Below are 25,909 nucleotides of genomic sequence, written 5' to 3'. Positions count from 1 at the left end.
ATCATTATTCAAATGTAAAGCAAATTTTTGTAGGAAACTTAAAAATATTGATTAATGAAGCATTCCAAAGATAGCATATAAAGCATAATTATGCAAATTCCCATTAATACTGCTCTTTTCTTTTTAATGAACAATATGTTCTGGCAAATTTATGTAGATGACAGAACAGAACATGTTTATAACACTTCCTGCCTTTCACAGCATTAAACAGAATGGTCATTAAAACAAACAAAAAAACAGCTAATGTAAAAAAAGATTTATGGATACTAAGATTAAAAAAGAAACTTCTGAAAATCCTGAGACCCAGATGCCTAAATAGAATAAAACTGATTTCCTGAACTGTACACACATGTACCGGGTAAGAATTTTCAAGAGTATGGCTAGACATCATGTTAAGACTGTTCAACAGACTCAGGAAGTGGGTTAAAAAAGCTTCTTGATTCCTGGCTTGGTAAGGTCCTTGATGTGCATCTTACAGTGAGAGTGTATCGCCCAGAAGTCATATTAATAGAAAAGGAAAATCAAGTGCGATTACAAAAGTATTTAATCTTTTATTCTTCCCTCAATGTAAACTACTTTTTTTTAAAGATTTTATTTATTCATTTGAGAAAGAGAGAATAAGAGAGAGAGAGCACGAGAGGGAAGAGGGTCAGAGGGAGAAGCAGACTCCCTGCTGAACAGGGGGCCTGATGCGGGACTCGATCCCAGGACTCCAGGATCATGACCTGAGCCGAAGGCAGTCGCTTAACCAACTGAGCCACCCAGGCGCCCTCAATGTAAACTACTTTCACGTTAACTTTATGAAACTATTTGACTTTTGAGAATTCAAATGAAACAGTATTTATACTTGCACTTGATTTTTCTAAAATATGACATTTAAGAATGAATACTCACCTTGAGAATTCCTGGGAATTTTACTCACCCTTTACCAATACCCTCCTCCACATTCCTATAGCATTATCACCAAACCACCACAAAAATAAAAAAGAGAAATTTTTAAAATAACAGAATTGACAGATATGGATTCATTAAATCATTAGGAAAGATTTAAAATTCTGTGGTTTCATAACTTTCTTAAAATGCTTGAATTTTAAAGATCTTCTCCAGAAACTTTTTTTAAATAAAAGTTTTATTGGAGAAAAATAGAACCACCACGTACACAGGGAAAAGAGCACAAAAATTTAACTGATACAGAACAACTGAAAGTCACAATTACCCAATGTTGTTTGCAATTACTTTTCAATGTCTTAAACAGCTCCCCTCAACTTGTTTTTTAATATTCTTGCCAATTTTTCAGTTGAAACAGCATCAAGTTTTCAAAAAATTAAGAGCCTCAAGGAAGGGACCAGCTTTCAAGATAACAAAAGTGACACCAAGAGTCTCCTCCTAACAGGGACCAATTCTACCTAAAAATTCCTTAAGAGTAACTATTGAGACTTGTGGAATAGTCTATATATCTCAGAGACCATCAGGGATGAGTTAGGACACGACATAATGGTCCAGTGTGGAGAGAGGTCAAACAGAATAGCTGCATTTCCTTGTCAGATGAGCTCATGCAAGGAAACCAGGGAGAAGCTGAGAAAATATAGGCAATGGCTGCTCAAAAAGATTTAGGAAGACATTCTAAATACCACATATTATTAACAGTGTGCAAGTTGATGCAATTAGAAACAGGCAACTTTTTTATAGTAGCTGGTCACAGGTCTTGAGAATTCAAGAAAATAATCAATAGTAGATACAAGAGCCAAAAGTCTCCTCAGTTCATGGTTAGGACCTAGGTATTCTTCCTAATGGCTCCAAATAGTCAAGAAAATACACTATTGCCAAAAGCATCAAAGCAATTCTGTTTAAAAAATCTAAACAAAATTTTCTGCTTCTCCTCCAGGATCGATTCCCTTCAAGGAAATACAAGGAAGCAAAAAACAAAAAACAACAAAAAAAAACCCAACAAAACCAAACAACCCAACCACCAAACCCACAAAAACAAACAAACCAAACAACCAACCAACCCCCCACTGATGCTAAAGAGAAGCCTTTTTACTCACATTATCAATTTGAGTAACAATACTTTTGCTATTTTCTATGTATGAACAATCCTAGGACATTCCCCTGAAAGGAAGATGTCCAGTGGCTATGAGAACTCTTCAAGAAATTTTGGAAAGGAATTAAGATCAGCATGACACAGATTTTGAAATTCCCAACTAGGGGGCATATGGGGAAAATAAAGGAAGATCTTTATATCTAGGTCTTTAGGAAGTTAGGAGGATGAAAGGTTTATTTAGCAAAATGGAAAGTTGGGGTGCTTCCCAAAAAAACTTTGGTAGAGAAAACAGGAATGCTAAATCCTAGGAAGCCTGTAACAATCTAACAATTGGTCCAAGTTGAAGACAAAACTGTCCAAACAACAGTAAAGTCTAAAGGAAGTTGAAAACTAGTTGATTGAATTTTTGCTCTTGTAAAAAATTACAAAACACGGGGATTTTGGTCTCTTTTGCAATGTTCATATTGTATTCATTTTTAATATGAAGAGTTGGATTTTTCTCTCCCACCATGTTCTTCCAGTACAGCTGATCAGCAATTTTCTTTTTCAGCTATTATTATAAGTACCTGTTAATCAGAACAGTAAACTCAGGGCTAAGCCATATACACACATCCCATGGTCATAAATAGAACATCTAGGATGTGTATACAAGAGATTATGTAAGCAACTGTCCCTCTACTTGAAAACTTGTTTCCAAATAAGTTTTTTTAAAACATCCCTTTCAGTGTAACAGAACATTACTTAGTAAAATATCAATAGCTATGACAACTTATTTTTCTTTTCAAGGGAAATCACAAAACAGGTGAACAACCAAGTCCAGGGTGGTTTTTCTATTTGATAAATACATCCAGAACTCTGTACAGTAAATAAAGTTTGCATGCAGTTTAAGTATCTTTAAATGACATTTTAAGCAAATAAACCCTTTGCTTCATAATTAATGGTGTATAAGAACCCCCCCTCCTTTTTTAATAGCCATAGGACCTCTTCCCCAGTTCCAAAGAGGAATCATGAAGACCAGGTACTTTCTTAAGAATTTTCTGCACATCATACTAAATAACATGCAAAGAGTTCAACAACATTCTTCTTAAAGGTTAAGTATTAACTCTTTAAATGGGCATGTTAACCACTGAAAAAGTCAACTCAACTATTTCCATTACACTGCTTCATTTGGTCATTGGTAGTATAAAAGAAGTCAAATAATATAGGATCAACAGGTTAGTTTATCCACTGGCTACTGCATATGATACCAAATACTCGGAGGCCAAGGTTTTATGCAATGTAATTGTATTGGTTTGGATTTTCTTTATCTCTTTCCATGTAATCCCGATCAATTAAGGATTCTATTCTCTTCTTAAGATCAGCAGGCTGTAAGAGAAGGCAAGTTTTCAGTGCAAACCTTATAATCATTGGCTCAAGCCCATGTACCAATACCCCATTTAAAAAAAAAGTTTTGGCTCACTGATTTAATGTATTTAATCTCCTAATTTTTTTAAAAAGAAAAAGTATAATGAAAATAAAACCAGATTAAGAAATGTTTTTATACTATACATATACTGTTACATCTTGTCATACCATTACACAATACTTTGTTACTTTTCTATCTTAAAGAGGTCTTTTGAGAACCAGCTATTCTCTGCACAAATACAAAAGACTAACTTATCATAACTTCACACAAGGAATACATTATAGTTTAAGAAAACAGAATTTCTATTTAGCTTTGTCAAGAGAGTTTGAGAAGATAAGTAGACCGTAAATTTGGGCAAAAGCTAGTTTTCAAGTCAGGTTGCATTTTTATAAAATAAGGTTAAAAATGTACTACAGAAAACACTATTTACAAGAATGCTACAACAAATGGTCTGATAAGTGAATTACCTCATAATTCAGTCTCTGTATTTCAGGTTTAATGTAAGATTTACCTGTTACCTACCATAAACAATTTAGATTTTTGAATCCTACTTGTGGTTGAAAAATTGAGAAAGCTTCTAACTTGTTCTCATGATTGCATTCTTAGCTCTGAGATGACAAAATTTCACTGTCTTTTGTATCTAGCCTATGAAAAGAATATAATCTTGCTAATAGAGTTTTTCAGATAGTGTAAAATGGCCACTTGATTTGAGAAGAGTAAAGAGCAAAAGTAGTTTGATGGGGCAGACAAAAACCAATTATTTATTATAGTGATCCTTTAACTGCCTCAGTGACCTCTTTGGCTGGAGGTGACATGGTTGTAAGGCAGAGCATAAGGGTAAGAGCGTGGTAATGAGAAGGCAGTATTAGGTTTGGAGAAGAGAGAAAGCCTGACTTATTAGCATTCATAGCTAACAAGCACTTATTATGCCAGGCCCAGTGCTAAGTTTTGTCCATAGATCATAGCTCTTTTAAGCCTCACAATGAACCTATGAGTTAAGTACTATTATCATCCCCATTTTACAAAACAAGGTGAAGTGATGTACCTAAGCCCAAAGCTCCTGAGAACCTCAAGAGCCAAGAGTCTACCCAAACTCTACAAGGTGTTTATCATCACAAAGGTTTGGGAACCTTCTAAAAAAAAAAAAAAACAAAACTTGGAAAACAGGCTAATAAAACACCACACTGTCTAAGCCTCTTTATTACTGGACATTTACACTGGAGCATGTCCATTTAAATGACCAGTTTCAGCTTGCCAGAACAATTGCTCAACTTTTCAAAAAGATGCCTGATGGCTAATTATCTGTATAGAGTTTTTAATGGACACTTAGATAAGCTAACTAAACAGAAGATTAAAATAACCAAATCCGTCAAAATACCAAGGTATTTCAAAAAGAAAAAAAACATAACAAAAATAACAAAGCTCAAAAGAAATACTGTGAATGAACCTGAAAATTTCACACTCATTTAAGCAGCTAAACTTTCAGGTACAAGAGCCCTTACAGTTTTCCCCTTTGTCACAGTTATCCACATATGCTAACAACAGGGTTTTTTCGGGGGAGATCATATACATGAGCATGAGAAATGAAAAGTTTTGTCCCTCCAAATGGTCTTGAGGCTTTAATCTATGTTTTTAAGATCTGTGTCTCAAAATGTAATGTGTTCTCTTCTATATATACAAACTCAATTAAAAAACACAGAAGTACCTACCTTTACTGGAAATTTCAGCTGGTTGTACACTTCTGAAACAAGAAGATTGTGGCTAAGTGTCTTTCTCATCTTCATAATTCGAACAATCGCAGCATCAATTTGATACTGTCTGTCTTGAAATACTCTTTCTGTAGTGCTTGCTTGTTCCTCAACCTAACAAAAAGGTTTTTAAACTTAGCAATTGTACCTGAAGTGAAACTTGCTTGCTTACACGAACTGTACATTTTAGGGACATGACACACTATTAACGATTTAAATATACTGAATTATTTAAAGAAACCTTATAAATACAGATGATGACAGAAAAAAACCTACAAACAATTCCTTTCTGTCCTAATTATGTTGTCCTGTACCAATGAAGTAATGCCAATATTAGTTAATAGAAAAATACCACTTAAAAGTTGTCTTTTTAGAAGTAGAGATGGCTGATAATTTGGGAGGCGGAGCAAGATGGCGGAGGAGTAGGAGACCCGGATTTCGTCTGGTCTCAGGAATTCAGCTGGATAGAAGTAGAGATGGCTGATGGAGCATTTACCACTTTCTTTTACTTTGTCCTCAAAATCTTCTAAATGGGTCACAAGGGGTTACTGACCAGATTTCTGTAGGACATTAGCTTATCTGCAAAACACACTGACTCTGACTTCTTAAAGTATGGTACTAGTTAAGCTAACTAGAGTCAAACTTTTTAAAAATTAATTTTTATTTTATAATACATAAATCAGAAATGCAGTGTTAGCGATTATATTTGTTCAAGACTAACAGAAATTTAGGTGTTTAGGAGACAGTTTATCAATTTTAATGCTGAAGCAAAAATGTCCATCTTTAGCAACTAAATTAAGAATAGTTTGGGTTTTTTGTAGTCAATTTCTTTCTGATACAGCATCAATTTTTTTTTTTAAAAGAACACAGTACTCTTCTAAGGGAGTATCACACCTTTGATGTGAATGCGAATAAGACAGAACTTGTCTCTGAGATACTGATCTCTATCCCACATTAAAGCTTTTCCTCAAGTACTGCATTAAACCTTGGAATTGAAACCAAATGGTTTCAGGAAATGCTGCAGTTGTTTGTTTCTGTAATAAAAGTCTCTTGCAAAAACAAACAAAAACTTCACTGTTAATCAAAGAAATACTAACTAAATCACTGAGTTTTCACTCAGCAAGTTGGCAAAGATTTAAAAAAGAAAATATAATCTTTAGTGCTGGTGAGGGCACCATTAGGACAGGCATTCACACTGCTAGACAGAGTGTAAATTGGTCCAGAATTTCTGGAACATAATACGACATCATTTTTACAACTCTTATAATGTTCATATTCTTTAACCCCAAAGACGTACTTCCATGAATTTATCATGAAGTGTCAGAGAGATTAAGATTTAGGTACAAAGATGTTTCTTGCAGTTTTATTGACAACACTAAGAAATTATAAATTTAATTGCCCAACAGGCATTGGTTGAATAAATTATAATGGCCATGTAAAAGAACACTGTGGGGCCATCTGCCATTTTATGAAGATATTTAATGGCATGGAAAATTCTAAAGATTTAATGTTAAGCAAAAAAAGCAGGATATAAAACTATCTTGAGTATCCGGCCCAACTGTGTGCACTTCAAAAAACTTCCAAGATCAAGTACTGAAATATACTGAGCTAGATAAAGGCACAGAAAATGTTAGTGACTGTAGTATAGGCATAAAATCTTCTTTATAAGTTTTTATTATGAACACGTATAATTACAGTGCATCAGAACAAGGAGAATGCAAAAAGAGATACCGTTTCTTTCATCTGGATTTGATTGATCTTTATCCTGAAAAGTTTGTGTTTGAAGTCATCATTACAAATGAACTTATCACCATCTTCAATATCTTTGCCCTTTGGATTTTTTGCCAGAACTCTAGCTTTGCCACAGGCCAATGACTGCAGTGTTCTCCGTAATTCTCCATCCTCTGAAGAAGAAATAGTGGATTAGTTATTTGTTACTAGTTCATCAACACAAACCACTACATTCACCTCAATCTACTTCTACCTCATCCCTCTATTAAAATGGTTTCCTTTTTCTCCCCAAGGTCATCAATGACTTCCTCTTTGTCCTAACCAATGCCTTTCTTCCTATGGTCCTCTAAAGGCTTCAATATTCCATGTGGATAACTACCAAATCTTCAGAAATGACATCTCACTTGCTTCTAATCCCACATTCAAAAGACACCTCCAAGGAGGCCTTGGGTGGCTCAGTCGCTTAAGGATCTGCCTTTGGCTCAGGTCATATCCCAGAGTCCCGGGATCAAGTCCCGCATCGGGCTCCTTGCTCAGCGGGGAGCCTGCTTCTTCCTCTGCCTCTGCTGCTCCCCCCTGCTTCTGCTCTGACAGATAAATAAAATTTTTTTTAAAAAATCTTACAAAAGACACCTCCACCTGACTGTTTTACTATCATCAACTTCAATATGTCCAAAGTTTAATTCATAATCTTCCCCATAAAACTGTGTCCTCTTTCCAACTGTCAGCCCTGAAACTACCAATCTACTCTGGTGAGAAACCCTGGAATCATCTTTTAACTACTCCTTCCCCTTCATCCTTCATGTACCTAGTAGTTAACTTCCTTAGAGTTAGATGCCTCCTCTCCGTTCTCACTGGCCTCATTCTAAACTAAAGCCCTTATCACTTCATGCCTGAATTACCCCCACTAGTTTCTGGACTGGCATCTCTTCAACCTCCAAGCTACCCTTGTCTATTGATTCCAGGTCAGTTGTCCAAATAAGCCACTTCTATTATGTCTCACACTTGAGACCCTACAAAGCAGGTTTCATCCGCTAGATTTGCAAGGCTTTCCATGATCAGGCTCTGTTCACCTTACCTATCTAGCTTTGTATCTCACTATTTGACGCTGCAGTTAAGTACTTCGTGACTCCTGCCCACACTGTGCTCATTCTTAGCGCTAAGCCTTTTCTCACAGTACCTCCCCTGGCAGCTTACGCCATCTCCCTAACTAAAACTTGAAGGCCCACCTCAAATATCACCTCCTTCGTGAAGGATTTCCCAATTATGCCAGCCCACAGACATCTCCTGCTTCACTAAACTCCTAACACATTCCTAGTAGGCACCACAGATTGGTAACTTACTGGTTGTGAAATTATTACAAACGTCATGTCCCCCTTTCTCCATGATTATGAGTGCTGAGGAGAGGGATTATTCCTTTGTATGCCCCCAGAGCTCTTAACCTAGTGGAATGCATATAGCAGACATTGAATAATGCTTGCTAATTGACTGATTCAACACAAACCTATTCCGGTAGCCTGCTTGATCTCTTCTAAACTGAACTCCTCTCCCTCATTAAACATTAGCAGCACCAGGGTTTGGAAAAGAGAGACCTGGAGTTCTTTTTTACCCTGTTGGAGAAACAGCAGTGTTCAGCCATCATTCTTTTTTTAAAAAAATACATGAAAATTAATCAAATAACTAATCTTTAACAGGAAAAACATTTTTCAATTAGTGCATTCAGAAACACGGATTAACATTATCCAGAAAAGCCAGTATGTTCAGTGTAGGATTTAGGTGTGATCCCACCTAAAACAGGAAGAAGGACTGGGTGACCTTTCTACAGGCCTTTTTTTTAATTTGTATAATTAAAACAGAACAACAAAGTAATGAAAATTAATAACTCAGCCTTATGTGCCATTACAGATTATTTTTCACATGCAGCAAGAAATCACTATTTCAAATGCATTTTCAACTTGTTGGATTCAAATTAGTCATGAAAAGCTGCAGGGATTTTTTTTGAAATTAGATATGGGAACTGTTCTCCTTTACACCCACTCTATTCTCTAGCTCCCAGCAACAAGAAGTTTCCTGTCAAGAAGCAGCAATGAGAATTCTGCATCCACAGGTGGGAAAGGATAGCAAAAAAAGGGTTACCGGTTTTTGGTTTTGCAGCAGGGCCAATTCAACCATGAAGATCACATTCTTATAATACACACAAAAGCTGTGACAAGCAGTCACTCTGTCATGTATTTAGGATAAACTTTAAAACAGCTTAAACCTTCAAGTTAAGAGGAATGACCTCTTGGTGAACATAGCATAATGTATAGAGAAGTTGAATCACTATGTTGTACACGTGAAACTAATGTAACAGTGTATGTCAACTTTACTCAAATAAAAAAATTTTTTAAGGAAAAAAAGAAGGATGACCTCAACATCAAAGACAAAGATGAAAACTAGGTTTGGGGAACATCTACTTACCTCTTTAAATTCTGCCTTTAGCACACAGTGGCCTAGGGTTGACTGCCACTGAAGTTTCCTGCCACTATGTTTGCCTAAGTAAAAGGTCTTGAAAATCTCCTGAAGTTTCACCATCTACAATAAATAAAATACAGCTTTATTTAAGCTCTGTATCCAGTTATCACTTTCACCATTCTTTATATTTACCTCATGTGGAATAATTTCTGGAAGTTTTTAATATCAGTTTTCATGCCCAGTAGCTCCACCGATCACTCTGATGTAAGGTAACTTGTCTCCCAACTACCAAATCTAATGGCATTTATCAGTTTTTATACTCTTTGATCTCTCGGCAACATTTAAACATCCCCTCTTTTGAAACATTCACCTCCAGGGACTTTTGTGCCTCCAAACCATACTGGTTCCTTTATCTCACTATTGCTTCTTCGCTGGCTTCCTTAACAGGTTCCTCTTCCTACCATCTGCCAAATGTGAACCTTTTCCAAAGTTCTGTCTCAGCCCTTTTCTTCCTATTTCTACATTCTTCCTCTTAATGAGGGAGATCTCTACCCCCTTGGCTTCCATGATTATCTCCACGAAGGAGTCTCAATATCTATCTCTAGCCTTAACCCCCTTTCTAAGCTTCAGTCCTGAGTCTAAGATCCCAAAAGTTAGGATGCATTTACTCAAGCCCACTCACTCAGCAATCCAACCCCCAGGTGATACGTGAGCAAAAATTTCTGAGAGCTGGGCAGAATGATGGTTACAATCTGGGGAACTAAAAGAAGAGTCAGAGAAGTTGGCCCTGAACCCAGAAACTTGACATCATTAACTACACTCTATGATATAAGTACGAGAGTCACATAAAAAGGAGAGCAAAATGTTAAAACAGCTGGCATAAACTTTTAGAAAGTATTTATTTTTCAAAGACAAGCAAAACAGAAGCTTTATGTATTTCTATGCTTATAACTCAAGTCCTGAACAGCAAGTCTTACCTCTGGTGGTAAATGGACTTCCATAGGCACATATGTTGGCCAATAACCCATTGTCAGGATATTCACAGTTAATTCAATATTCCCAGGTACATTCTGGTTCTGCATATACTACAATAAGATCAACACATACACTAAGATCTTAAAAATAAAGGTGCATACATTTCATGTCATAATAACAACCCATTCAAGAAGTTCCCCATTATAAAATTACATGCAAACACTGACCATCTTTAAAATAAAAGGCAACTGTTATAAAAGGACTATGAATGAAGCCTACATTAAATGTACTAGTTAGTATTTTATTACAATGGCACACAAGGATCACGTGACCTTGTTAGAGGCATCAGTGACTTAAATAATTTCTCACTTATGGCTGGGCTATTATAGGTAGAATCTCATTCTCCATTTTTTTTTTTAAGATTTTATTTATTTATTTGAGAGAGAAAAAGTGAGCGAGAGAGAGGACTGGAGAGCAGGGAGGGCCAGAGGGAGAAGCAGGCTCCCCGCTGGACAGGGATCATGACCTGAGCCGAAGGCAGTCGCTTAACCAACTGCGCCACCCAGGCGTCCCTCATTCTCCATTCTTTTCCCCCTACCACCTGCAGTCCCCACCTTTGGAGACCCCTATGTGGCTTGGAAGTCCCTGTAGCAAACCCCATGCCTCACCCCACCAGCCAGCCCAAGTCTCCGGCTTTTCACTTGCTGCACTGCCTGTGTGCAGGGGATGATCTGAAGTGGGGCAGGAAGAAGAAGGGGAGAGGGCAAAGAACATAAGCCCTATTCTGTCACTACTACAGGACCATGGTCCTCTTGGTCTTTCTCTTGTGTTGCCCGCCCTCAGTCCGCACCGGGGCAACACAGTGGTAAAGAAGTCACCACTAAAAGACTCAGAGCAGAATCTAATTTGCTCTGTTACCCATGCTCTTAAATATTTCAAAACCACCTTCTACCAATATCTGCAAAACTGTGGAGCTAGCTTTTCATTCCCAATGTTCCCAGAGGCCTTATACAACCGTTCTATCACCTCCCCCCGCTCCCCACTGCCAGCTTTGAACATACATATCACCAACAGTGATTAGATGCTAGTGAAAGCCCTGTTCTCACGATCTAGCTACAGTTTTTCTTGTCCTGACTTCAGTCAATACATTTGATTCGGGGTTTTTTGTTACCTTGGGTATATATATATCTGGAATAAATGCTGAAGTAGGTCAAATGTATTCTGTTGGTGGTTTTTTCCCTCTAATGTGAATATCATCTAAGCTGCTATGATATATTTACAACAAATATAGGTTTCTATTTATCCTCTTCAGGGCAAATCACAGGAAGAAGATAACTAAATATACTTAAGTTTGAGAAATTAAGTAAGAGTTTAACTCACTTTTACCTGTTTGAACTGAATCATGATGTCTTTTGAAAGTTCCATGTCTTTAAACATTCCTTCAAGTTTGCTGGTGAAAGCAGCTCCACATTCTATTAAAGATGTTTATACATTTATGATATTTTAAAGTGAAAACAAAGAATTGAAAATTGAAAACATGAAATATAAAACTTACTTTAGCACGAAATATGATCTTTAACTATTCACAAGAATGAAAAAATCCTTACCCCAAACTGTATGCCCCATTAATTCACAGTCAAACTCTTTAATCCTGTAGTAACCTTATCTACTATTTAGGCATAAAATAAATGGAAAATATCTATACAAATAACAAAAACAAGAGCAATGCTTTATTTTTTAAAAAACTGCAACAGCTCTGGATATGTACAATAGCTTGGAAACCTCATAAGCTTATTTAATTTTCATCATATGAACAATGATTAATCAAAGAGGCAATTAAAGAGTAAAAATTAAGCTAACATTTTCCCTCAGAAATCAAAGAAAAGGAACAGAAAGAATGACAATCATACCATGTTTAAGTTTGGACAGCATTGATTTTTCAGCATCTACAGATGCACTCTTCCCAACCAACAGGCGCTTGGCTAAATCTTTCTTATAGAAGGCCTCAAAAACATCCTTACCTATGTTAAATAATAAAACACAACTCAAAGGAGTCCAATAAAAAGTTTTGACAAAATTGCTCCAAAGTGCTTAATAAATCACACCATTACTTCAAGTTATTTAATGTATACATTTACCCAAGTTCATTAAATACAACAGACATTAGAGGTAGATATTTATGCTGGATATTTCTAAAGTTCTTTGCTATAAAGAATTAAGCCTGCATTAACTTAAAAAAAAAAAAAAAACTTGAGTCAACTGGTGGCTTTAGCATCAATAGAAATTAAAACAAGTAGCAAAAATCCAGGCTCTTAATAAGTGGAAAAGTCAAAGCACAAGGCAATGAAGTAATATTCCTCAAGTACCCTAATGAATTAAATGCAACAAGTATAATACAATTTTAAATATCTAACTCCCAAATAAATACTCCCTTCTGGTTAATTATACTTGACAGTTTCTCTGCTGAGTGCTCTGTTTGAAAAGAAAAATTTTAAAACAAAAACACTTACCATAGATAAATCTAAATATGATCATAATTTTATCCAACATTTTTTCAAGTTCTTCATCTGTAGCTTCTTTGTTGCCTGCGCGAAGCTTTGAATCTACATACTTAGCTAAAATGGGGGGAAAGTTCATTGTTTAGTGATTATATTTAGTGACCATGGGTATCCATAAGGTACTAGGCACTAGATATACCCAAACAGGAGTATGATATACTGAGTTTTTCAAGGTTTCAGAGGTATACATGCATTTTTTAAAGTCTCCAAAGTCAAGGTTAGCAAATGACTTATTCAATCTCACAGAGCTAATAAATACCAGAGCCTGAACTCAAACCCAAGTCTTCCGGCTCCTGATCAAATGTACTTTCCACTTCCACTATCCTGATGATTAAAATGGGGTAGCGTCGGGGAGGTAGTGTATACAGAACCATGCTGGAGTCATCAAAGCCACTGAGGATGGGAGGGAGGGCCAAGATGGCAGAATAGGAAGAGCCCGAACACACCTCCTCCCATGAACACACTCCCAGCTACAGCTACATGGAGCATTTCCTTTTGAAAAACATCTGAAAACTAGATGAACTCTTCTCCTCAACAAAGGATGAAAGGATCACATCAAGATGCGTAGCAGAGGCAGAGACAACAGAGGTATAACAACACACAACAGGGAAAGATTTCGCCAGACAGGTGCTTCTCTTGGAGGAAGAAGGGGTTAGTGCCTTACTTCAGGCACCCTGGCCCCAGTGATCTGCACTACAGAGATGAGCCCCTGAAATGTCAGACTTAAAAAACAAACATAACTGATTTCCAGGGATCCCAAAGTGCTGTAGGAAATGGAGATTCCACTCTTGGGGGACTCTCTTGTGGCGTAGCTCACCCCAAGACCCAGTGAAAAAACAGCAGTTTGAAAAGTACCTAGACTGTATGTGAAAGATACATTTGCTGACTTGGGGGCATATCAGCCGGAGGGGCGGGATATAGCTCATATGCTCCCTAGAGATCAAGGTGATGGCAGACACCATCACTGCACTTTCCACATAGCCTGCTAGCGTAGGGAGGGGGCTTGGACATGGTAACTGAAGTCGACAATACACTAAAAGGGTCTTACACCATGATCAAGTGGGATTTACTTCAGGGATGAAAGGATGGTTCAACATCCACAAATCAATCAACAGGATACACCACATTAACAAAATGAAAGATAAAAATCATATGATCATCAACAGATAGAGAAAAAGCATTTGACAAAATTCAACATCCACTTATGTTAAAAACTCTCAAGAAAGTGGGTATAGCAGGACCATACTTCAACAAAATAAAGGCCATATATGACATACTCACAGCTAATATCATACTCAACAGTGAAAAGCTTTCCTCCAAGATCAGGAACAAGACAAGGATACCCACTATACCCACTCTTATTCAACACTGTATTGGAAGTCTAGGCACAGCAATTAGGCAAGGAAAAGAAATAAAAGGCATACAAAGTGGAAAGGAAGAAGTAAAACTGTCACTATTTGTACATGACATGACACTAGACATTGAAAACCCAAAAGACCACCGAGGAACTATTAGAATAAATGAATTCAGTAAAGTTGCAGAACACAAAATATACAAAAGTCTGTTGTGTTTCTATACACTAATAACAAACTATCAGGAAGAGAACTCAAGAAAACAATCCCATTTACAACTGCATCAAAAAGAATAAAATACCGGGGCACCTAGGTGGCACAGTCGGTTAAGCATCCAACTCTTGGTTTCAGCTCAGGTTGTGATCTCAGGGTCGCAAAATGGAACACCATATGGAGTCTGCTTGAGACTCCCTCTCCCTCTCCTTTTGCCCCTACCCCACTCTCTCTCTCAAATAAATAAATCTTAAAAAAATAAATAATAAAATACCTAAAAGTAAATTTTTAAAAAAGATTTTATCTATTTATTTGAGAGAGAGAGACAAAGCACAAGCAGGGGAAGGGGCAGAGGGAGTAATCTACAGATTCAATGCAATCCCTATCAAAATCCCAATGGCATTTTCCACAAAACTATAACAAGTAACTTAAAAATATGTATAGAACCACAAAAGATCCCAAATAGCTAATCTTGAGAAAGAAGAACAAAGCCAGAGGTATCATGCTCCCTGATTTCAAACTATACTACAAAACTTTAGTAATCATTGCTCACTTTGGCAGCACGTATGACTAAAACTGGAAGGATACAGAGATTAGCATGGCCCCTCCAAGGATGACATGCAAATTCATGAAGCATTCCATATTTCAAAAAAACAAACCAAATAAACCCCTGTAGTAGTAATCAAAACGGTATGGTATTAACATATAAAGAGACATACATATCAATGGAACAGCATAGAGAGCCCAGAAATAAACCCATGCTTATATGGTCAATTAATCTATGCCAAAGGAGGCAAGAATATATGATGGGAAAAAAGACAGTCTCTTCAATAAATGGTACTGGGGAAAACTGGACAGCCACATGCAAAAGAATGAAACTGGACCATGATCTTACACCATACAGAAAAATTAACTCAAAATGGATTAGAGACTTGACTGTCTTTTTAATGGATGGATGAAGACCTGAAACCATAAACTCCTAGAAGAAAACATAGGCTGGGGGCACCTGGGTGGCTCAGTCGTTAAGCGTCTGCCTTCGGCTCAGGTCATGATCCCAGGGTCCTGGGACCGAGCCCCGCATCGGGCTCCCTGCTCAGCGGGAAGCCTGCTTCTCCCTCTCCCACTCCCCCTGCTTGTGTTCCCTCTCTCGCTGTGTCTCTCTGTCAAATAAATAAATAAAATCTTAAAAAAAAAAAAAGAAAAGAAAACATAAGCTGTAGGCTCCTGGACACAGGTCTTAGCAATTTTTTTTTCTGAGTATGACTCCAAATGCAAGGGAAACGAATGCAAAAATACACAAATAGGACTTCAACTAAAAAGCTTCTGCAGAGAGAAGGAAATCATCAACAAAATGAAAAGGCGACCTTTTTGGGAAAAGATGGAATGAAGATATTTGCAAATCATATATCCAATAAGGGGTTAATACCCAACATAGATAAAGAACCCATACAACTCAGTAACAAAAAAATCCAATTAAGAAATTGGCAGAGGATCTGAATGTCTTTTTCCAAAGACATACAGATGGCCAACAAGCACATGAAAAGATGCTCAATATCACTAATCAACAGGGAAATGCAAATCAAAATCATAATGGGATAGCACCTCACATCTGTCAGAATAGCTAGGACTGAAAAGACAAAAAAAATGTTTGATGAAAATGTGGATAAAAGGGAACCCTCGTGCAGTGTTGGTGGGGATGCAAACTGGTGCAGCCACCATGGAAAACAGTATGGACGGTCCTCAAAAAATTAACAATGCTACCATATGATCCAGCAATTCCACTACAAAGATAATGCAAACACTAAGACATACACACCCCCATGTTCACTGTAGCATTATTTACAATATCCAAGATAGGGAAACAACCTAAGTGTTCATCAGTGGATGAATGGATAAGAAAGGGTATGTGTGGGTGTGTGTGTAATGGAATACTACTCAGTCATAAAAAGAATGAAATCTTGCCTTCTGCGATAACATGGATCTTAAGGGTTTTATGCTAAGTGAAATGAAGACAGAGAAATAAGACAAATACCATGTGGTTTCACTTATATGTGGAATCTAAAAAACAAAAAATTCAGACTCAAACACAGAGAACAGACTGGTGGTTGCCAGAGGGAAGGGGGGCTGGGGTGCCAAAATGGGTGGAGGGGATAAAGAAGTACAAATTCAGTGATAAAATAAGTAAGTCATGGGGACGTAATGTACAGCATAGGGAATACAGTCCATAAATATTGTATTAACTCTGTAAGGGGACAGATGGTAACTAGACTTATTGTGATGATCATTTCACAATGTATACAAACACTGAATCACTATGTTGTACATCTGAAACTCAGATAATACTGTATGTCAAGTACATCTCAAAAAAAAAAAAAAGCCACTGAAAGACCTGGCACATCTCCTGGGGTGTCCATTTTACACTGATGTTAAGGAACCTTAAAGACTACTTACTAAAACAAACCAGACACATCACAGAGTAAAAGGCAAAATTTGCCAAAAAATTAAAGGATAAGTAATAGACCAACGAAATTTTATCCTTCTGGTAGAAGAGCCTAGACCTTCATCACAGGGTACCTCTCCTTCTGACATTAAAGGGAAGTTTGGTAGGGAAATCCAAGAAACACTGCTGTATACCACAGCCTTACACTAAATGGGCCCAGATTAAGCTTATTTTTGTCCTGGACATTTTTCCTTTCTCGCTAGCAACGGTAATTTCTTGCTACCCTCTCCTGTAGCACTAAGTGCGGGCCTCTAGAAGTAGCACCCTGCCCTACCTCTAAATTGCTATAGGCTTAGAAATCAGATATCCAGCTTCGTATAGATAAGAGTAAACAGGGTTCAATGTACTATCTTACAAAGAAAGAACATTATGTTTGGCATGTGAACTTGAGACGTTCTCTACCTTGAGATGTTCTTTACTTATTCCTTATGTCTAGATTCTTAGAAACTAGCACCTAAGCAACCCCAAATAAATGTGTTAATAAACTACACAACCTTGTCAAAATTTCAAATTGACTAAAATTTTATGAATAAAAGAACATTAAATAGCCGGGGGAAAAAAGACTGGAAAAATACCTATAAGTTCAGCAGGTTTGTTTGGTCTTTTGTTAATGAATGTTTCGAATGCTTCTTTCATGGCATTGATAAATTTTTCATTTTTCAGAAAGCAAATATCAATTATATGGTCAACCTTATCTTTAAAATCCAGCAATTCTTGAACCATGGTTTTATCTTTTTCAGGATTAATTACAATAGTGCTGCCAAATGCCTAAAAAACAAAAATGACCACTTTTTAAAATTGAATTATCTCTGATGAAAACAATTCCCAAATCATATTTTAAGTAGGTACACATTTTTAAATTACAAGATATTAAAATAAAATAAAGCTGTTTTTGAAGTCAGGAAAAGAAAAATAAAGTGATAGAACATCCAGACTGATAACCATTCATCTATAATCACAAAATAAGGAATGACCCACTGGGTATACAGTATCATAATAGGGCATTATTATAAGCCTCTAGGCTTTTGTCCCTAACTTTTAAGGAAGTGAGGTATGAATTTTTTTTTAAATGGCAATCTGGCTTCAGTATAAAACTGAAGAAAGGAAAGAAATTTTGGACCCCAAAAAAGTCCTCTTTTTTTCCCCCATATTCACTATTCTCAATATTGGAGCTAGAAATCCCATCAGATATCAAGAAGATAACTTTTATTGCTGATCTGTTACACAGATCATTCTCAGGCTGACTGCCCTCAAAACACATTACTTAAAAAAAACCGGGTCTAACAATTAAGAAATGCTTGCTGATATGTACTCTGATTTTAAGACATAAGAGAAAAAACGCCACAGGTTAATTGTTAATACCTTAATGTATTCAATCCACTGCTGCAAGAGAACCTGAACTCCACCTCGAACTCTACTGAAGAGCTGATACAGGAGAGACAAATCTTGAATTCGGTTTTCATCAAGGAGGTTATTTAAACCTGAATTTTCAAACATTTTGGCATTAAAAATAGTGAACAAAAATGCCAGACATTTTAATGAAAATTAAGTTAAATTATTATTGTGATACTGGTCTAAACTATTACTAGTCTATGAATTTTAATATAAAGATTTGGCTTTTTTTAAATCCAAATAGATACATCACCTTTCCAAATGCAAACTAAATACAAGGAGCTTTAGTTTATATAAACACAAAAACAATTCTGTAATGGTTTGTACTATTTAGCATGGTAGCTCAGATGTATAAACCAATTCGTAAAAATTGATTTACTTAAATACACATTATAAATAACTCACTCATATGTGCAGTAGCCATCCTACATCTGGCACTAATTAGTATACACAACTGTATTTCAGAGTATTGGATATGGTCTGCGGTATTTCAAAAACCGTGCACTAATAGGCCAAGTTTGAACAAGATTCTAATGCATTCCATTTTCAGAATGAACTAATAGTGTAACTGCATTAAAGTTCTAAAATATAACCATTTTATATAAAAGAAAAGATGGTTGGAGAGAAAGGTAAGGCTTTTGTCTATTTCTGGCATTGTCCAAGTAAAATTCGGGGTTTACCCTTAAGATCATTTGGGATTAGAAGTGCTTGGTTTTATATGCTATGAACATATACACTTTAGTGTAAGAAAAAATTCTTTCCCCTACCATAGTCTTACAAATTAAGTCAAGAATTCCCATATTCCCACTGTTGCTTTTTGTTTTTACTGATGTTAGTGGACCCCTCTCATTCTCAGTTCCTGTATCTTTAAATTAAGCCAAGAAGCACCTCCTCAAAGTTTACCATGATAAATAGGGAAAAGGGATTATGTCCATTCTCAGAAAAGCAGCCACAAAGTATCGAACTTCTTAAAAGGGTAATCCTTAAGAATTTTTTTTTACTTATTTGCTGCTACCATTTTAAAAGTGATCTCTTTATAAACTGGTCAATTACCTTTCTGAAGAATTGCTGTTAAGTGTTCACCTAGAAGTTGTTTTTCTACAGTAGCAATTAATGACTTCCTATAAGGAAAAAAAGTTTAGAATTACTGACATTTGACTTTGCTGAAAATTTAAAGCCTTTCCAGAGGTCAGTGGGAACAAATAGCTTGCTGCCTTTTTTTTTTTTTTTAAAGAGAGAGCAATGGGATGCCTGGGTGGCTCAGTCAGTTAGGTGTCTGACTCTTGATTTCGGCTCAGGTCATGATCTCGGGCTTGTGGAATCGAGCCCCACATCGGGCTCCACACTCAGAGGGGAGTATGCTTGGGATTTGCTCTCTCCCTCTCCCCCAGCTCTCTGTCTAAAATGGATAAGTAAATCCTTAAAAAAAAAAAAAATAGAATAGAGAGATGGGGGGGAGAGGGAGAGAAAGAATCCTAAGCAGGCTCCACACCCAGTGCCTGAGCCCAACTCAGGGTTCCATCTCACGACTCTGAGATCATGCATGACCTGAGCCAAAATCAGGAGTTGGGATGCTTAACCAACTGAGCCACCCAAGCACCCCTCAAATAGCTTGTTTTATGTTAATTTCAATATCCCTAGCCTATGTTTAAATGTATCGGTGCCCAGAGTTACTCTACACCATAAGAAGGAAAAGTGCAATATTTCAGAATTTGATTTACATCACTGAATCAATTATTTCCATGGTATTGCTATGGCTGGCTTTTTCCAAGTTTCTCTGCTTTTATTAGGAAGGTAGTTATCTATGCTGCTTACAGGAACTCCCTGGTTGGTAATATTTAGGAAAGCACAGAAACAGTTTCTCCTCCAAACATCTACTGAATTTTAATCAGCCTTAAGATTTCGAAGATCACATCTGTTTCTGACACATTTTTTTCTTTCATTTTTTACAAAAGTAAGCTCTACACCCAGTGTGGGGCTTGAACTCATGACCCTGAGATCAAGAGTCACATGCTCTACCGACTGAACCAGTCAGGCAACCCCTCTAATAATACTATTTTTAAATTGCTTAAACACATACACATTAGACCTAACTGATTAAATCTAATTAGCTGGGGGGAAATGAAGTTTACATCAAGAAAACAACTGTTAAAAATCTCAAATCAGGGCCTCCTGGGTGGCTCAGTCAGTTAAGTGTCTGCCTTCGGCTCAGGTCATGATCCCAGGGTCGTGGGATCGAGCCCTGCATGGGGCTCTCTGCTCAGCAGGGAGCCTGCTTCTCCCTCTCCCTCCACTGCTCCCCCTTCTTGTGCTCTCTCTCTGTCAAATAAATAAACAAAATCTTAAAAAAAAAAAAATCTCAAATCACACCTGAAAATAGGTACTAATGCGTTTGGGGACGCTGAAAGTGCCTTAAGTGATTCAACAACACTGGTTAAAGTCTATTAGGTTGAGCGTATAATACTTACTGGGTGGTCTGATCTAAGTAAGTAATAAGTCTGTCTGCTTCTTCTTCTAGACGTTTGTTAACATGATGAAGATATTCAGGAACCTACAAAGATAGTTTTTTATATTATTGTTTTCCTCCCCATAAATCATTCAGAAAATGTCAAGTCCAAAAAATCCCGGGAACAGCCCTGTCAAATGTGACAGGGTTGAATCATATGTAAAATTATAGGTAGTTTATGATCCAGAATTCTGGCCTTTAAGAAGAGAGAAAAGAAAGGAGCACCTAAGTGAGGAAAAAAGCATCACAATGTTGGGAAGATAAACGCAAAGGGCAGCTTATGTTCTAGAGTGCAAGGTCTACTGTGAGACACAGTGGATTTATTAATCATGATTTTTAAATACCTCTCTTTCCTGCATTAATTTTTGGCCTTCAGCTGCATAGAGCCGGTTAGTTTCTTCCAAAAATCGTTGCTCAAAAGAATCCTGATAAATCTGGGAGGAGGGATCAAAATAAAAGAGTTCATTTATTCAGTAAATATTTATTAAACATCCTCTACGTGAACAGCACTATGAATTTGGTTTTTAAATATCAATCTAGGAGTAGCAATCAGCTCTGTAAGTTAACTTACTTGCAAATCAGACAGCATGCTTAAAAGGCTTCGGAGTAAACTTCTATCAATTGCTTCACCATTCCTTTCCCTCTCAATCAAGAGAAGAATGCCATCAATTGTCTTATTCTGGACTTTCTGATCACTTATAATATGAGCCCTAAATAACTCCAGTCCCATGTCCCTATAATAAAAAATACATAGAATCAAAATTAATTGACAACAATAAATACCACTTCTAGAGAGGCCTGCTTAACTTCTCACCACATGTTAATTAGGGTTCCAGATTTGAAGCAGCAATTGTAAAAAGATAAAATCCACACATTTAATTTTACACAACATTATTAGAGTTAAAGCATACAGGAAACTCATTTAGGCTTTAATGAGAACTGAAGCTAAATTCCTGTCTTCCTCCATAACTAAGTTTTCTTGTATTATTTCCTTTGGTGGATTTCTTCCTTGGTCAAATCAAGAGACAAAATTAGTTCAAAGACAAAACGGCTTTCACTGTACTGGTAATGAAGGCTTAATTGGCCATTTGTCATCTGGCTTCAGTACTCAAAAATCAGTAAACTCTCCGATAATTACTGTAGGTAGATGCTAGGCACAAGGTGGGGGAAAGAGCTCATTATAATATTCTATTTTCGTGTATACGTGGAATTTTCCATAGCAATGTTAACAGATAATGAACAAACTCTTGATAAGCAACAGAATAATGCACACTCCTAGACAGTCCAGAGCAAACTTTAATTCCCTTAGCTAACAAAAAAAACTTCTTAAGTTATTATATGCTCAGGGAATGTTAGCTATCTATCTCTAGTATTAGAATAGGCAAACCATAATTAAGAAGGTAAAACTGCTATAAATACAAGTCTAGAAGCCAAATTTGCGTTTTTAGGAGAATATTCACAGTATCACTTACTCTCTTTCCATTAGTGTAACTAAGATTTGACTATGACTTGTAACAAATTTTTTCGTATTTTTTTTCTGGCATCCTTACCAAATGGAGGGTAGCATTGAATTCTGTAGCACGTAAGTTCTATCCAGAAACAGAAAAATGCTCCTGATCATGATCTGCCAACAAAAAAGAAATTGAAATTTATATTTTGTTAAGCTGAAACATTTGCTCTTGATAAAACAAGAATAAAATTGCAGGATTCACTTTTATATATATCCTGGACTACTACATAAAGAAATCTACCTGAGAATATGCCTATACTATTTTTATTAAACTATTCTATTGTCTTAATCCTTGCTGTAGTTTCTAGAAAAGGGACACTCAAAATGGTCCTATGACTTCTCTGCAACTTGAGATGTAACTGAAAATAAAAACAGGGAATTAAGGGGACACACATACAATTCCTCCTCAGTAACAGCTCATTCAGGGTGAAGCTGCCCTAAATTGTACATGTGTGGTTTTGGGTAGGGGGATTTTAAGATTTTGAGTTTGCAGAATATAAGGTAGAAAATAAATACCAGATTAGGGAGAAAGGAAAAGGTGGTGATCTGAATGAACTAAAATGCAGGACCATGAGGCATCTTCACAGGCAATCAAGTAGGTGGGTGGGACAGCCATCAAGACTAACAGACAAAAATGTAACTTTTTAAAAATGAGATACCTTTTCGTTAAGTGTGACAAAAATAAAAATGATCCTAAGGTGCAAGTCATTCCAAAATGGTGGTTTCCCTATAACTTGCAGTTTTAAAATAGAAAACTTAACCAAAATTAGTGTTCAGTTCAGAATAAGAGCAGATATTGAGGCAATCCCCCCCCCACTGCAAAGCTTTTAAAACTAACATCCGTGTATTTGAAGAAATCTATTTAACTACAATACTTAGCTGAAACAATACTTTTTCCAGCTTACCATTTGTCTGCAATGATTTTGCCAGCATCTATCAATTTTCTTTAGAAAAAGAACACTATCCAATGAATCCATGAGATATGTCAAGGATACTTTTAAGTGCTTAGTACAAGTAATGTAAGCAATGCAAGAGCATATTTGTCTTAAATATGGAGTATTACACACTAAATAAAAATAGGGACACCTGGGTGGCTCAGTCAGTCAGGTGCCTGCCTTCAGCTCAGGTCACGATCCCAGGCCCTGGGATCGAGTCCGGCATCAGCTCCTTGCTCAGCAGGGAGCCTGCTTCTCCCTCTGCCTGCCACTCCCCCTGCTTGTGCTCTCTCTCTGGCAAATAAATAAATAAAATCTTAAAAAAAAAAAAACAACAAATGAAATAGCACTTAATTATAGAACAAAATGTTATTTTTTAAACTGCAAAAAAGTTTTAGGTCCCATTAAATACCTTTTAGAACAAATCTTACACTAAGTGAGTATTATGTTGTTTATGACTTCCCTTATTTGTCCTTAAATGGAAATTTGTTAGGACAAAAAGGGTAAGGACATAAGGACATCTTATTTGCACTAACATCACAATGCAGACTTGGAACCTAATTAAAGTTGAAAAGTCAAAAACTCATTTCTTCTTTCTCCAGAAATGTAAGAAACAGTAACAAATCTACAAAACACAGGCATTCCATTTCAAGTTGGGTTAAATAGTGAGGGATAAGAAAGGAGGGAACAGATAAAAATACAGTATTTTTGGTTTAAAAGGATATTCTCTGAACTGATGAATTTGTGCTTTGATGTGATCTTCACAAATCTGTCTCAGCTGTTTGTACAAGTTTGCAGAAATCTTGTAGGAACAGAGATTTTCTACAGCCTGCAAGATTAAACACACACTTGCTTAAGGAGAAAACAGGGTTATTGATTATTTACATCAAATTCTTACTATTTTAATATTTTACATCATTTTATTAAAAGGCATTATTTATCCATTTAAAACACAAAGTAAAGTAACAAAATATGAATGTGAATGAACTTTTTCATAACCAATGTACCAAAAAGAAACCCCACTAATATATTTATTACGGCTGTTCAGGTTAAGGATGGAGGGAATCAAGTCAAGTTCTACCCTGGGGAGACATCCGATTTGTAAGAATGACTACATATCAGTGCTGTCTTGTTCTTAAAAATGTTCATTGTCTTCATAAGCAGCATTCCATTTTGAGTTTAAAAACAGTTTCACGAATTGGTTACCAGATGGATTGGGCAGTCTGACCACCATTGAATTAAAACTTACACTTTGGTTTTCCTGAACAGAACAATGAATTATTGCTAGCAGTATTATAATGGGTATGATGTAAACACCAAGTATTTTTCTCCAATATTTCAGTTTATGAATATTTAAATATAGAGGTTTTTAAATTTGCACAATTAAGTAAACATTAATTACAACAGAAATGACTATTTTTACTTCATTCTAATAGTTGAATTGGTCCTCTTTCATACCCAGATCCCAAAAAGACAAACTTCAGATTTCTGTGAGTTTCTTGTTATGTGTATCAAAGACTTTCACATTTAAAACAACAGGCCTGGTAAAACTCTTTGGATGAACTCCGATATAATCTACAGTTCCAACTAGTAATGACTTAAGTATAACACCAGGATTCCTTCCTCATCACAACAAAAGGCAGAAAATCCATTAAAACTGAGTCTAAGGAAGGATCCAAGTTCCGTAGGTTGGAGTGGAATTTTATAAATAAGTATGTGGAAGTCACAGTCCCAGCATGCAGGTCCAATAAATAAATTAGCAAATGAAAAGAAAGCTTAAAGAAAACCACTTATATCATTGCAGGAAAGTCACTACACCTCACTAGGAAACAGCAGGCCAATTAGACCTTGTAGCTAAGGAGGAATAAGAAAGCTGATTCTCCTCCGGCCACTTTCCATGGGGCCTTGGGTTAGGCCACAAGTACCTAAAGAGTGTATTGATGCTTATTTCATGAGCCGTTCTGTTCACATTGGTTCTCTATGGACTCTTCCCCTTCCTTCTTTAGTATTCTTCTCGTTGTAGCTCACGTTCCTCTTGACTGACTCATTTTCTCAGCATCTCTCATTTCCCGGCTTGGATTCCGTCTTTGTACTTCATCTTACCCACATGTCCCACCTCCAGTACTTCGCCGAGTCCTCCTTCTCCCATTCCCTTCTGCTGTGGTTTTTCTCTTCTCACCCAAGATACCATAGTCTCTTACTATTCGGCTAGGTCCCACCCCTGCCAATATTCGCCTAGGTCCCACCCCCGCCAATATTCGCCTAGGTCCCACCCCCGCCAATATTCGCCTAGGTCCCACCCCCGCCAATATTCGCCTAGGTCCCACCCCCGCCAATATTCGCCTAGGTCCCACCTCTTCCAATATTCGCCTAGGTCCCACCCCTGCCAATATTCGGCTAGGTCCCACCCCTTCCAGTAAGCTTTCATTAACTGCCTTAGCTGGCACTGTCACCAGTCAGAACACACTGATTTGGCACTGAGTCAATACTATGTCTTTTTTAAAATCCTGTCTCTATTTGTGTATATCCCATCCCCCAATTCTCCTTAATGAGAAAAAGAGACTATGTGCTTGTTCATGTATCCGTATA

At 36.8% G+C, this 25,909-nt stretch overlaps 1 protein-coding gene and 1 non-coding gene across 4 annotated transcripts in view; one reads left to right on the top strand and one right to left on the bottom strand.

The window, feature by feature from the left end:
• Positions 1–1,117: 1,117 nt before the first annotated feature.
• CUL4B (cullin 4B) overlaps positions 1,118–25,909 on the bottom strand; it is a 36,843-nt gene continuing 12,051 nt past the window's right edge. For 2 of the 3 annotated variants that reach the window (XM_028087782.2, XM_088028660.1), the window contains 18 exons: positions 24,046–24,149; positions 23,291–23,360; positions 22,426–22,499; positions 21,447–21,609; positions 21,220–21,309; positions 20,838–20,920; positions 19,423–19,490; positions 18,340–18,458; positions 17,553–17,745; positions 12,865–12,969; positions 12,265–12,375; positions 11,741–11,826; positions 10,357–10,464; positions 9,386–9,499; positions 8,430–8,535; positions 6,926–7,098; positions 5,156–5,308; positions 1,118–3,406 (listed from right to left, as the gene is read on the bottom strand). In XM_028087782.2, the coding sequence (XP_027943583.1) occupies positions 3,311–3,406; positions 5,156–5,308; positions 6,926–7,098; positions 8,430–8,535; positions 9,386–9,499; positions 10,357–10,464; positions 11,741–11,826; positions 12,265–12,375; positions 12,865–12,969; positions 17,553–17,745; positions 18,340–18,458; positions 19,423–19,490; positions 20,838–20,920; positions 21,220–21,309; positions 21,447–21,609; positions 22,426–22,499; positions 23,291–23,360; positions 24,046–24,149 (2,016 nt within the window). In that variant the 3' untranslated portion in view covers positions 1,118–3,310. Of the gene's footprint in view, positions 3,407–5,155; positions 5,309–6,925; positions 7,099–8,429; positions 8,536–9,385; positions 9,500–10,356; positions 10,465–11,734; positions 11,827–12,264; positions 12,376–12,864; positions 12,970–17,552; positions 17,746–18,339; positions 18,459–19,422; positions 19,491–20,837; positions 20,921–21,219; positions 21,310–21,446; positions 21,610–22,425; positions 22,500–23,290; positions 23,361–24,045; positions 24,150–25,909 lie in introns of all 3 variants that reach the window. The other variant, XM_028087781.2, reaches the window with a different exon arrangement.
• LOC114197020 (U6 spliceosomal RNA) lies at positions 15,023–15,125 on the top strand. Its single transcript, XR_003606848.1, has one exon. It is a non-coding gene; the product is annotated as a U6 spliceosomal RNA (small nuclear RNA).

This window comes from Eumetopias jubatus, unplaced genomic scaffold (assembly GCF_037043125.1).
Source record: "Eumetopias jubatus isolate StellerSeaLion01/CBP00866 unplaced genomic scaffold, mEumJub1_p1.0 scaffold_11, whole genome shotgun sequence".
In the NCBI taxonomy this organism is placed as follows: Eukaryota; Metazoa; Chordata; class Mammalia; order Carnivora; family Otariidae; genus Eumetopias; species Eumetopias jubatus.
Note: the sequence above shows the minus strand (reverse complement) of the source record. Positions and strands in the feature narration are given on the sequence as shown.